Source organism: Gavialis gangeticus, unplaced genomic scaffold (assembly GCF_001723915.1).
Source record: "Gavialis gangeticus isolate Ggan-Ray unplaced genomic scaffold, GavGan_comp1, whole genome shotgun sequence".
NCBI lineage: Eukaryota > Metazoa > Chordata > Crocodylia > Gavialidae > Gavialis > Gavialis gangeticus.
The window spans coordinates 202,887,763-202,900,565 of NW_017728992.1; the positions used below are offsets into that span (position 1 = coordinate 202,887,763).

At 51.4% G+C, this 12,803-nt stretch overlaps 1 protein-coding gene across 1 annotated transcript in view; it reads right to left on the reverse strand.

The window, feature by feature from the left end:
• LOC109299145 (serine/threonine-protein phosphatase 6 regulatory ankyrin repeat subunit B-like) overlaps positions 1-12,803 on the reverse strand; it is an 80,299-nt gene that overhangs the window by 54,373 nt on the left and 13,123 nt on the right. Inside the window, exons 3-7 of the mRNA XM_019519690.1 lie at positions 8,224-8,337; positions 7,461-7,565; positions 6,378-6,476; positions 2,169-2,270; positions 1,301-1,402 (exon numbers count right to left, since the gene is read on the reverse strand). Coding sequence (XP_019375235.1) covers positions 1,301-1,402; positions 2,169-2,270; positions 6,378-6,476; positions 7,461-7,565; positions 8,224-8,337 — 522 coding nt within the window. The remainder of the gene's footprint in view (positions 1-1,300; positions 1,403-2,168; positions 2,271-6,377; positions 6,477-7,460; positions 7,566-8,223; positions 8,338-12,803) is intronic.

Below are 12,803 nucleotides of genomic sequence, written 5' to 3' on the forward strand. Positions count from 1 at the left end.
CCAGTGCACCACGAGTGCTCATAAAGCCGTGCCAGGAGTCCCGCAATGACCTCAGCCAGTTCCTTTAGTACTCTAGGGTGGAGATCATCCAGACCGGCTGACTTGAAAATGTCCAGCCCCTCCAGAAGATCCCTAACTAATTCCTTGCTAACCCTTGGCCCAGGTGTGCCTCCCCCGGGGCCCGAAGGGGGCCCAGCAGGGAGGTGGCTGTTCTGGTCCCTACTTAGGAAGACTGTCTCCATAGTTGTCAGTTATTTCTTCTTATATGATCTCCCCTGTGTCATAAATCTTATTTCTGCATTATGCCTCACCCCTTGTGGGGACAGCCATTTCAGGATGGTCGACAATTACAGACATTTCATTTTCGCAGAGAGAGCAGACCATGTATTTCATTTCTTTTGCCTCATTTCTGAGATCTGGCAAGTTCACAGAGGCTCTCTTCCCTGGAGCTGCAAGGTTTGGTCAGGGGCTGGTGAGACTGAGATTTCTGCCTCCAGAGCCAAAATCTGGTCTGGACCCTAAAGTCACACAGCAGAAATTGGGGAGAGGCCTAGACCTTCTTGGGTGAACTCTAGGGATTGAGAGAGAGGGTTTTTTATAAAGTCCTTGTGCAACTCTAAACATTAATAACTTTGGATATACACTTGCTAGAAGCAAACTATCAATGGGGATTGAAAGCATAATTCATCAAGCATATTAGCATAGCGTAAGCTATGCATGGGGTAAGGATCACAAATGCAATTCATGAAATCGCTCAGCAGAAACCGGAAAATGTTTTCTACGAGTTGGGAAATCGGATTGAACAATGTATCATGAAAGATGGCGTTGTGGTGAAGTCTAGAAATTTGAGCTGTATTGTGTTAAAACTTAGTGAGTGATGCTTTCAATCACCATTCACAGTTTGCTTCTATCATGTGTACATCCAAAGTTATTAAAGTTTAAAGTTGCACAAGAATTTAAAAACACCCTGTCTTTTCAGTCCCGAGCTGAACCTGTCACACTTTGTACCTGTAATGCAAACCTCTTTAATAACCAGGCCCTGCTAAGGGAGGCACTTACATTGCCCAGAGGGGGAAAGCTGCCTAACTCCCCATCTTTTTGTGGCATATGTTAGCTTAGTATTTAAGTAAACATGGCCACCAACACCATGAAACTCCAAACTCAAATTGTTGGGACCAGGGTACACAGTCTAGAGACAGGTCCCAATTGAGGCCAGGACCAAGTGGACACAAGTCATGGTCTCTTCAGGCCAGGACATACAATGTAGTGGCTATGCGGTGGTATGGATGTGGGCACCTACCTTGGTGCGAGCCAGCACGTTGGAGTGAAACTTCTCCACCAGCAGCTCCACGATGTGTGTGTGGCCTTGCTCTGCAGCAAGGTGTAGAGGGGACCTGCCCATCTGCAAGCAAAGGAAGCATCATGCTGACATTTCCTTGGGGAAAAATCCAAATAATTTTAATTGGGCAGTAGCAAAGCAACTCCTAACGGTGTTCTCAATTCAAAGACAGCACCTCAACATTTCCCAGTCCATCTATTCCAGTTCACCACGTTGTACCACCCTGAAGCTTTAAGTCATTCAAAATTAAATTGTATTACAGAACAAGAGCATTCACTAGTGCCCATTCCCTCCTGCAATCAGGCTCCCTGGTCAGACTCCGTGATACATCTGCAGCCACATGACACCAGGCTATATGTGAAGTCCTATGCCTCGCGTGATACACTATGCCACTCGGACAGGAATCTGCGTTGCCCAAACTACAGCTCCCATAAGGCAGCACATCACTGTAAGAAATGCAATCTAATGTTGAAACATTTTGAGCTCATCAAACATAAAACCTTTTGTTGCAGAAGACAGAAACTTTTTACAACAAACTTAGCAAAATTGCAGTTGTCCCATGGAATAGGATGCAGAATAGGATGCATTTCACCACCAGCTCTAGGGAAGATTGCGACAACCAACTCATTGCCTCTGGGTACCAGGCAGTCAAAACCTGTGCTTATTAGGTTAGGCTTAACATGGACCACCAGCCCTTAGTTGTTTGACCCACCCGCCCACCCGTTACACCTTGCTTGGTACTGAAGTACAGACAGAAAGGATTTCACTAGCACTGTCCAAATCAGCCAGTTTCCTCTCAGCATCCCACTTTGAACACATCTGAAGTCACCTTGTCTGTTATATTAGGATTGGCTTTGCAATGATGGAAGAACTTCACCAGGGTTTCATCGCCTTCCCAAGCAGCAAGATGCAGAGGAGTCTGACCTTCTTCCTACAACAAAAAGAGCATCATGACACTCTGATTCCTCAAACAGGAAAGTATAATGAGGTAGTCGAGCTGCTCCAAGAAGGGCCTGCAAGCTGGAGCAAGAGGATTTGGGTACCTGAGGCTGTCATTGTACTGCAATGTTATTCCTCTGCCCCAGAAAACTGCTGATGTCAGTCGAGGAAGCAACATGTGACGTGTGTCTGCACTACCCTTAGAAATAACCGGAGGGCCTGGACAGGCAATGTGCTTATACCAGCATAAATAAGAAAGGGACAGACTATAAACCCTTACCCTGGAACATGGCATGTGAGGCCATTTCACTCGACAAGCCACGTCTAGCCAGGATCTGGGCAGCTGCCACCGGCCGCAGAGACTGGGCTGCTCGCAGCAGGCAGCAAGGAGGCTGCAAGCTCTGCATGTGCAGCCAGAGCCTGTTTTGCAGTGGAGAAAGGGCCACCCCTCCTCCCCGTGCCCTGTGCCCCAGACCCTTCCCTGCCACGTTCCCGGGTGCATGCCTGCAGCTGCCACCACCGATGAGCGGCGGCAAGACCCCGGACCCCAGTGCAACTGCTTGCCTGCTGCGGGCTCTCCGGTGGGAAGCAGGGGTCTTCCCAGAGCCCGGGCTGCCCATGAGCCTGCGAGCGGCTGCACTGGGGTCAGAGGCCTGGCCCCACTCATTGCTGGCAGCGGCTGCACACGCGCCTCGGGACGGACAGCAGAGAAGAGGCAGGGGCTTCGCCGCCACTACAAGGATCAGGCCTCTCGCAACTCCCCCGCCATCTACCCCTTGCATGTCAATATTTTCAAAAGCCGGGTTGCTGGGGTTTGTGGCACTTGGCCCAAAAACGCTCCTAAGCCTTGCCTTACACCATGGCAACTTCATCTAATTCGGGGTAAAAGAATCAGAGGTAAAATTACACCAGTGTTAGGTACAGCAAGGTAGGTGTCATGTGTCTGCAGCTTGCCTGGGGTGTCATTGCAAGGAAGGTATGACCGCTGCCCCCCCCCCCTACACCTACTGGCAAGGCATGGGAACAGTAGATTAGCTAGTTACTTTGGGACGAGCTGCTCTGGGTCCTGGTGCACAAAGCCAATATGAAGTGTGCTGGTAGAGGAGTGTTGCATGCCCAACCCCAGAGTGCAGTTACCGGCAGTGGTGGAGATGCCACTGCCTGGAAAAGGCTACTTGGCTATGTCAGCTTCTAGAGATACAGCAGCTTTCTAGCACTGGGGATGTGCAGCTCTTGCCTTTGCAAAGGCAGACCCGATTTCCAGCAAACAGGACCTATTTGCAGGACTGTCTCTTCTCCTCCCCTTGCAGCTTATTTCAAGCCTGTGGCAATCAATGGAAAAACTCATCTGCTTCAGTGAGGCTTTCAACAGTACTGTGGATGATCCCAGACCGTCGCCCTACTCACATTCCCCTGATTTCTCTTGGGAAATTGCCTGCGGTCTCCATGCCCTGACAGCCAGGACTTCATGGCATGGACACAGACCAGTGCCTCTTGGTATTATAGGTAAGGAACCTGAAACCCTCTCTCCTGAGCACATAATTATGGACCCAGAGGCCAAGCCCTTGCCTGGAGCTACAGTGGAGCCTCCTTTCACTGCAGGAATAAGAAAGCTTCTGCCATACCCCTGAGCTCAACTTCATTGATCCATAAGCCAACCAAAGCAATTCTGTGAACATGTTTCCCTTGGTCTTGGTCTCCTCCTTGGCCATGGGATGGCTGAGGATGCCCTGAACGAGGTAGCCCCTGCAAAAAATGGTTAGTTTTGTGCACGAGCAAATATGTGAATTGAATATGTCTCTTGACCGTGCTGCTTTACTGGCCCATAGCAAAGTAACTGGAGAACACAATTATTTTAACCCTTCCTCATTAGCAGGATTATAGGGTGGAGACTGTATTTGGACCAACCGGTTCATTTAAAGGCAGCTTCCTCACTGTGGCATGGAGGGGGAAATGGGGGAAGGATTTGGACCACGACAGACCTGTCAACACTAAGATGACAAGTGCTAGTGCTCCATCTGATGTGGCTCTGGAAGCCTAGCAAGCTCCATTTGTCTTGGCATTAGGCCTAATACACTTAAGGACCCTTTATAAATAAGCCGGGACCTTTTGGACTCGCTGTTCTACAGACTTGCTCTGTTTATTTGACTGCTTGAGTTGGTCCTGACATTTTTTAATGAAAACAAACCTCTTGTCAGGGACGTTTTTCTTCTGGGATCTGTGCAAAGACTCACAAAGGGGCAACTGGTTTCAGGGCGGGATGTTTCTCCTTATTTCTAGTATCTGGCCCCTTGCACAGGGAGCCTGGCCCAACTTCTGTGGGACTGACTAACATGATGGATCCTTGCATTTTTGCCCAGTGACTTCAAGGCCCCCTGCCTAGAGCCGCACTGGCAACGATCAGACCTTTTCCACAACCTGATAGCGTTACATGACTTGCAGCTTTGGTGCAGAGAGATTTTATAGTGGGATAAAGATAGTCCAAACTCCTAGCTCTGCTGATATCATTTGGAGTTGGTTACTGGCTCCAGGAGTGGTGTGAAATAGGGGAATCCCAAACTCAAACCAGGTGTCGGGGAGAACTCCAGAGGTCTGTCTACACTAAACGCTTAAATAACCCCCTGGGGAGTGTGCACTATGGGTCACCTCCATGCCTGATTCACAGAGGATCAGAGTCCATGACCACTGCTACAAGGGAAATCTGGATGTTATTGGTTTGATTCATCTGTATCTGCCAAGACATAGCTGCTTAATTTTCATCATTACTAAGTAATGGGTGCATTAGCTCTGTTGTTGACAGGCCTGGACTAAAGTTACTCCACGCAGCCAAAAACAGTTAAAAAACAAGCTTGAAGCAGCTGAGTAGTTGTAAAAATACTGGGTGCAATGGTAGAGCAGCTAAGGCATTTCACTAGGGAGTCAGAGTGGGGAGTACAATCCCCAGTTGATCCTAGCAGTGTGGGGGTATTGGGCCCACCAGACTGGGGAGCCAAAGGTGGCTGGACAGACCGCTGGCCATAAAACCCCAAGCAGAGCTGTTGTCTCAGGGACTGGGGTGGCCTCAACCCTTCTAGCCTAAGGAGACTCCTCGGTTTCAACATGGCAAATATTTACCATAATCCTTCTGATACAATTCAGATGCAGCTGGTTAGAGGATGGGTTTTTAGGGACAATTTGATATGTCACAGTAACCACCTGAGTTTGTGAAACTTTGCCCCCAGACATAGGTGCATCCAGGATGTACTAAAGCAGGGTATAGCACGCGGCCCCTAACACCACTGGGGAGGGAGATGAGCTCCTGTGTCAGTGGGGGACACCGTGAAGCCAGACAGGGAGTGGGTGCATGAAGAGTGGACCCACCCCTGGCTGATACCACTGTTGCTGTCCCCAGCTGATCTGGGGGCAAGAGAGGGTGCCAGAGCTGCTCCTGCCCCACTCCAGCGGTGCAGAGAGCCAGCCTTGACTAGGGACAGCAGCAACACACAGTGTCCTCCTTCCAGCGCCTGGTTTCTGCCCATCCCTCTCCCATAAGTGTTGTCCACTAGCCAGGAGCGCTGGAAAGAGAAACTCATGTACTGCTGCTGCTGCTGTCCCCAGCTCAGCCCGGCTCCCTGTACAGCTACTCCCTGCGGCATGGGGCACGAGCAGCTCCGGGGCTTCCCCTGCGCCCAGATCAGCCAGGGACAGCAGCAGTGCTGGTGGGATGGGTGTGCGTTTGCCACGCCTGAATCCACCCTGGCTATGTCCTCATCCAGGAACTGCTTACACAACTTTGGGTTCAAGCTACTTTGACCAGGAGCCTTCACTGTTTAGCTACGCAGGAGAGGAGGCCACAAAGCTAAGCAGGCCATATGCTGACTATTACAGTCAGGTTCACTATTTTAGTCTTGGTGAACGAGTAGGGGCCACGCCCAAGACTCGGCTCCTTTTAAGTGCGATGGTAAAAACTCACTCACCAGTGTTTGTGCAAAGGGAACCTGAAGGAGGCAGAGACTCAAAGAGCAGAAACACTTGTTTTCACACCTGAACAGCTACTGATGGGAGCTCATGATAACAGCCACCAACCACGTACTCCCACGTCTTGAGGACCCATACTCACGTTCGGGCAGTCCACCCCAGCTCCATATTCCACTAGGATTTTTGCTATCTCCACATCTTTCTTCCTGCAGCTCATGTGCAGTGCCATGTTGCCATATCTCTGTAACGAACAAACAAAGCTTTGCCTACTGATCAGTCCCTGGTTCTCAGAAAACTGCAACCAACCACTGCAGTATCAATTGTCCTGATGTGACATGTCCTGGCTAATGGGATACCCGTCAAGAGTTGGAGTGGCTTTTTGTATCGTTTGAAATTCTTTAGCTGTTATCTATGGCTAATATTGCTCCACGCACACCCCCGTCACCAGTGCACCGCTCAGAAAGCTGGTCCCAGGCAGCTGCAGAGCATAGAGGACCTAGCTGACTGGGCAATCAAAAGGTAATGGCATGGCTTTGGTTCAAAGAAGGCATGGCATAAGAGCATGGGACACCTCAGCTGAGGCTTCACAGTCCCTGCAATCACCAGTGCCATCCTCAGGTGCTCCAGACTCAGAGCTACCACCCTCCCAACCCCAACTCAATTCATCCAAGCCCCTGCCTGAATCAAGGTTGAGTCCCCCCAGGATTTGAACCTGTATTCCCCACATCCTGGCTGGGCAGCCAAACTACTCCTAGTCACTCAGTCTGTTCAGTCTCCCTGCCTGCCTCCCTGATCCAGGTCCTCACAAACCCGAGACAAAATTTTGGGTTTGCAAATCAGCATTTTCCAGTGAAAAGCTGTTCTGGCAGATCCTTCCAGACCAGCTCAGATCTGGAAAGGGAGAAGAGATTCTTCAGCCAGAAGAGGGAACAAGGGATAAGCATAGACGGGATGCCCTGAAGGTTAAAATTCAGAGGCCATCCCCTTGGGAATGCAAATCACTGCAGACGAGGTGATCACCCAAACCCTCGCCAGCTGCCGGGTGCTGTGCGGCTGATGTGGAACGAGCTGTCATGTGGCTGGGGCCTGGTACTGCCAATTTAGGAGGACAGAGTTATATCAAGCCCTTTTCTGTGATGCAGAAGTCAGGAAACATGTTGGGCACAACTGCCCAGGTGAGGGTGCGCGGACGAGGTGGTAGTATAGTGAGCACATGTAATGGGACCTTTTCCTGTGCTCTCAGCTGGGCCTCAGCATGTGCCGAAAGCAGCTCCTTGCAGACCCCTGGATTCCCAGCTTCCACCGCCAGAGAGAGTGGTAGGCAGCCGTCCTGTGAAGGGGACACAGCGGAGCAGTGGAGGAGGTTGCTTGGAGGTGTAGTGAGCTCTTTCAGTGCCCAAGGCAGAAATGTGCTAGAATAATGCTGAATTATGCTGACCCCAGGAGAGCAGGGTGGGAGGGATGGGGTCTTACCTGCCCTGGTTCTCTGTGGCAGCTGCCACTGCGGCAGCTCCTCTTGCAGCAGCATTGTGTTGGGTTGCTGCAGCTTGGGGACAGCCTCCCCACACACCGGCTGCAGCAGTCTCACAATGTGGGCTTCTTGGGCGATTCCTGGTACCCCATTTGCTCCCCCTCACCCCTGTACAGGGCTGTGCCTCCTGAATCCCAAGGGGGGACTCCAAAATACTCACTTTACACCCACTAAAACAGTTCCACTGTTAGATATGGGGCTTTTCTTGCCCAGCTTGGATGGCTGGTGACACAGGGCTGCACCTGCTGCAGCCAAGGCTCTGGGGAGATGAGGCCATTTTGGTGCCCCCTCTAAGCTGGCACCTGGGGTTGGTGGCCCCATCACCCCCATCATTATGCTACTGCTGGAGGTCCAGTCCAGCCCTGCAGGCTGCTGCATTGGTGCCTCATCTCCAGGCTGTGCCTGTGTGGGGAGGATCCTCTAGCCCCATCCCCACCCAGAGAGGGGCCCTGCTTACCGTGTCCGGGTTGAGCCTGGCATCTTTGTGAGAAGCCCTCAGCAGGGTCTGCACCACACCGACAGCCCCAAGAGGGCGGAGAGCCGCATAGTGAAGAGGCAGCTGCTCCTTGGGCTGCAGGGAAGGAAAGCGAGATGCCCCCTGAAACCTGCTGGGTTTTCTAGTTGCTCATTGACCTGTGAGCACCAGGCATGCATGGGAACAAAAGTGTGAGAGAGCCCGAGGGACCTCTCTCTCCTCATAGGATGCAGCATCTTCACTCACCACGAGGGCAGCTCAAGACCACAGTTCACCCTGGACACTTTGGGGCCAACGGAAGAGAGATTCACTCCCTGCCCGGGAGACAACCAAAGAGGAAGAACAGATCAGGGGGCTATAGTGAGCAGTTAGGGCTGGTTTCTGGGCAAGCTGCTATGAAGTCCTAGGCAGACTCATATCCCAAGATTGTCTACACCAGGGGTAGGCAATTATTTGGGCTCAAGCGCCACTTAGGGAGTTTTGCTGAGCTCTCATGGGCCAGGTCAGCAGTTCCTGCTCCCCCCCAGAAACAGCTCATCAAAACTCCCTAAGTGGCCCTGCTCCATGCTGGGTTGAGCAGCTGGGATGGGGCTGCAGGCAGGTGGGAAGTGGCATCCAGGAGAGGGAAAGGTGGCCAGGGCCAGGGTTGGGATCTTGGGGTGGTGACAGTGTGGGGCCGGGGACAAGGGCAGAGCCGTAATCTGCTCCCCGCACACCCCTGCCTGTGGAACCGGCACCTGTTGCAGGGATGTGCAGGCAGCACATTGTGGCTCTGCCCTAGGCCCCAGCCCCGCGCTGTCAACGCCCCATGATCCCAGCCTCATCTGCCCATACCACTTATGGACATCGTTCCCTGCCTGGCCATGTGCCCTGCCCATGTGCGTTCTGCCCCTAATGGTAAGTGCAGAGCAGATGAGCCAGGGTGCCTGGGCAATGGGTCTGGGTCTGACAGTGGCTTGAATATGACGTGAGTTGAAATTTAGCTAGTGCGCCGGGACAAACACTCCTGCCTTTAGTTAAACTGCAATGACTTCTTCCAGGTGCAGCAGTCAGGATCTGGGCTTTGCATCCCCTCCGCAAGCCGTGTGTACATTGCAGAGAGACACATGCCATGGCATGCACTGGGCCTGTGCGAGTAGGCAGCTATTCGATCCGGCTTTGGATCCAGGCACTTAGGATGCCAGTGATCCGATCCAGAGCTCTGGACCGGGTTCCTGCTTTGATCTGGCTGGAGCGGCTCCAGAGCTTCGGAGCCACCTCGGAGATCCGGCCATAGGGTATAATGGGGAATCAATTAAATGTCTATAACTTTGTTGTCTGATTTGGATGAAACTTGCAGGATGGTAGCCTCTGCTGAGAGTAGGAAGTCTGCCAAGTGTCAAGAAGATCAGTGCAGGGGATTGGGGGGAACTGTACCCCAAATTCTTGAAAGCAAAACTCATGTCACGTGTATGTGTTACGCCACAGAGGGGTGAAAACTGCAGGGGTGGTGGCCCCTGGTCAGGCCACATATCCTCTCTTGGCAGGGGAGAGGAGCAGTAGCATGCACAGCAGTGTGCAGGAAGTGCGGGATGGGCCAGTTTTGCTTGCAGCGGGTTTTCCCCCCACAAAAACCATCCTTGCAGACCTTAGGCCCCTGGCAGATATGCAAGTGAGGGTGCGATGCGATCTGATGCAGGATCCCCACAATTGCATTTCCTGCCATGCCACGTGCCCCAAGATGTGCCTCTGTGGCTAGGATCCCAGAGCAGCCTCCATGGTTGGGAACCCAGATCAGCTGACAGTGTTTCCAGTCACCCGAGCACACCCAGTGGCTGGGAGCTCCAGCCTGGCCACACGTTCAAGTAATGCCGTGATGGGAACCGGTCGCAATGTTATGATACATTTTTTGTGTCACAACTTCGGGCTCATTCCTTGTTTTTATCACATCATTAATTGCATTAATGTGTTGCTGGTTAACAACTTAAGACGTGTTTAACTGGTTAATCGCATCCTGGTTCTCTCTAGCAGGCCTTCCCTTCACACGTCCAGCTTCAATTTGGCTCTCACCTGAAGCAAATGATTTTGAATGAAAAGAAATGTGGGGGCCTGCTATTGCTCCCACTTCTCTTAGCTAGGGAGGGATGCTTTACACAAGTTGAAAGGCCTTTAGATAATTATATCCATTACGAGTATAATTTGTCACAGTTATGCTGGTCAGGAAGGAGTTTTACCCATGGGCATTCTTGCCTTCCTCTGCAGAGGGGCTGTAGACCTCTGCCTTGCATTTCTCAAGTGTATTTTAACAACTCTTTGCAGCAGCAAGACATTGGCCACCATGGTCTTCCTGTTTTACCTGTGGCAGATTAGGGTGTTATGCCTCCTGGTTGCATCAGGGTTGACTGTGGAGCTTTGCTAATAGGTGATACAATGGATTTGTATAAGATGGTTTGGATAGGGATGATCCTGCCTCTGCAGGGTGGGGGAGGGCGGACAATAACTCTTGGAGATCCCTTCCACCTGTACTTTTCTTTGATTCTTTGATGATTTCCTAAAAGCATCCTTTTATCCTTTTAGGTTCTTACCTGGATCCCTATGGTTGATCCAGGTAGGAGCTAAGAAATGCCCTACTAGGTCAGCCCACAAGTCCATCTAGGCCAGTACCAGATATTTCTCAGTGGCACTGGGTGCTTGCTAAGGGGAAAGGGTATTTATGTAGGGTCCTTCTGGGCTGATTCATTCCCTGCCTCTCTTCTCCTACAGTTTCCCATATTCAAAGGCCTAGGGAGTCCTCACCTGGGGGCTATACCCCTAACTCTCATGTTTAATATCCACCAATGGACCTATTCTCCCTTTTGAACATGGTTAAATTATCAGCCTTAGTCTAGTGGCATAAAAGTGACTTAGAGTTATTGCCATTCAGAAACGGGAATAACTATCCCAGTATAAGTGCATTTCTGCGATAGAGATATGTCCACACTAGCCAGGCAGATTGCCTTGCAAACCAGGCCTGGATGGCTAAAGCGGTTCAACTCTCTATTGCAGACAGTCCCCATGGAAATGCTCAGCTTGGTATCGAAGCGCCGCCTTCTTGCAGCAAACTCCTCACACTCCTTTCACGTCAGCCCTACATAGGGTAGCGTGTGACTGCATTCAAGGGCAGCCTGATGTCAAGCAAACAAGAGAAGGCCAGCCCCGGCCCTCTTCCAAAACTCAGGTTGACTGTTACCAGGCCTTCGTGGTCAGGGGTTGCCCATTCCCATTCCCAACCCAGCCCTTGGAGAGTCGATTCTTTCCCTCTCACCTGTTGTTACCACCTCAGCCGCTTGCCGTGATACCCAAGGCTGCACCCAAGGCACCACTGCCCTACCCGCTTTCTTTGCTAAGTGTTGCCTCGGGCCAGTAAGCTGCATAATATCAGTGTCAATCTGAGATTAAAGAGACATGCGAGAAAGCAGCGGGGAAGCTTGTTTCACTGGGCAGCCGATGGAAAAATCCACACGCACAATAGCTCCATTGTGTGCCGTGATCTGGCCCTTTGAAGTGAGCATCTTGGAGACAACGGTGCCGTTAAGGAGAGAAAGGAGAGTCTGTTCCCTCTTGCCCAGATCTAGAGATATACTCAGAGGCAGAAGCCTCCTGATTGACAGGCACTGGAGGGGGAGAGAAGACTTCTGCTTCAAACCTGCTGTTCCCAGCACAGCTGCACGGCAGGCATGGGGAATAGGCAGAGAGTCGCAGTGCAGCTCCTGGTAGGAAAGGAGCTGGCAGCACTAGTGGGCAGCTGAAGCTGAGCACCGAAGGGTCTCATCCCTGGCAGGTGGATGGATGCACATGGGCATGGGAGAGACTTGTCCAGCTGCTGCCACTGCTCAACCTCTGTGGTCGCCAGAGCAGCATGTCACGCTCTCACATAGACCCAGCCAGCCTGTGGCTCTTGGGAAAGTGCTCTCTAGGCTGGGCTGTCCTCTGACTTTCAAGGCCACAAGTGAAGAAATGCAGGAGGTATTCCACTCAGCTCCTTCTTCGTCTACCACCAACCACCCCCTGCAAGCCTCAAGCTTGTACGCATCTTCCCACCCCAACCACTTTGCTTGGCTGCATGCGAGTCTCCTAGAAATAACACCATCCCACCCACCCGCAGAGTGAAAGTACGCTGAGGAGTGAGAATTCAGTTTTGCCCATGCCAATGGCTGCATTGTAAGAGACAACGAAGGGTGGGAGAAATGACCTTCTTCAAACAGCGACAACATGGGTGGTTGGTGGTGGCTATAACATGATATTTAGATTTCTTTTTAGGAATTGGCTCGTAGGTAGAATAGATCTGCATTAGAAGAATGGTTCAGGGGAATAGCAAGGATTAATTAGTTTCTAAAAGCCTGTTTGTGAAAAGGTTTCATAGCCTTCAAGGCAGACATTGGGGTCTGACGCCAAAGGACAAACAGGCTGGGAGATTTGAACAGTGTTCCCTGAAAACCCATAGCAAAGATAGGCTTGCCACATTTCATAGATTTCATAGACATTAGGGCTGGAAAGGACCTCAGAAGATCATAGAGTCCAGCCCCCTGCCCAAAGGGCAGGAA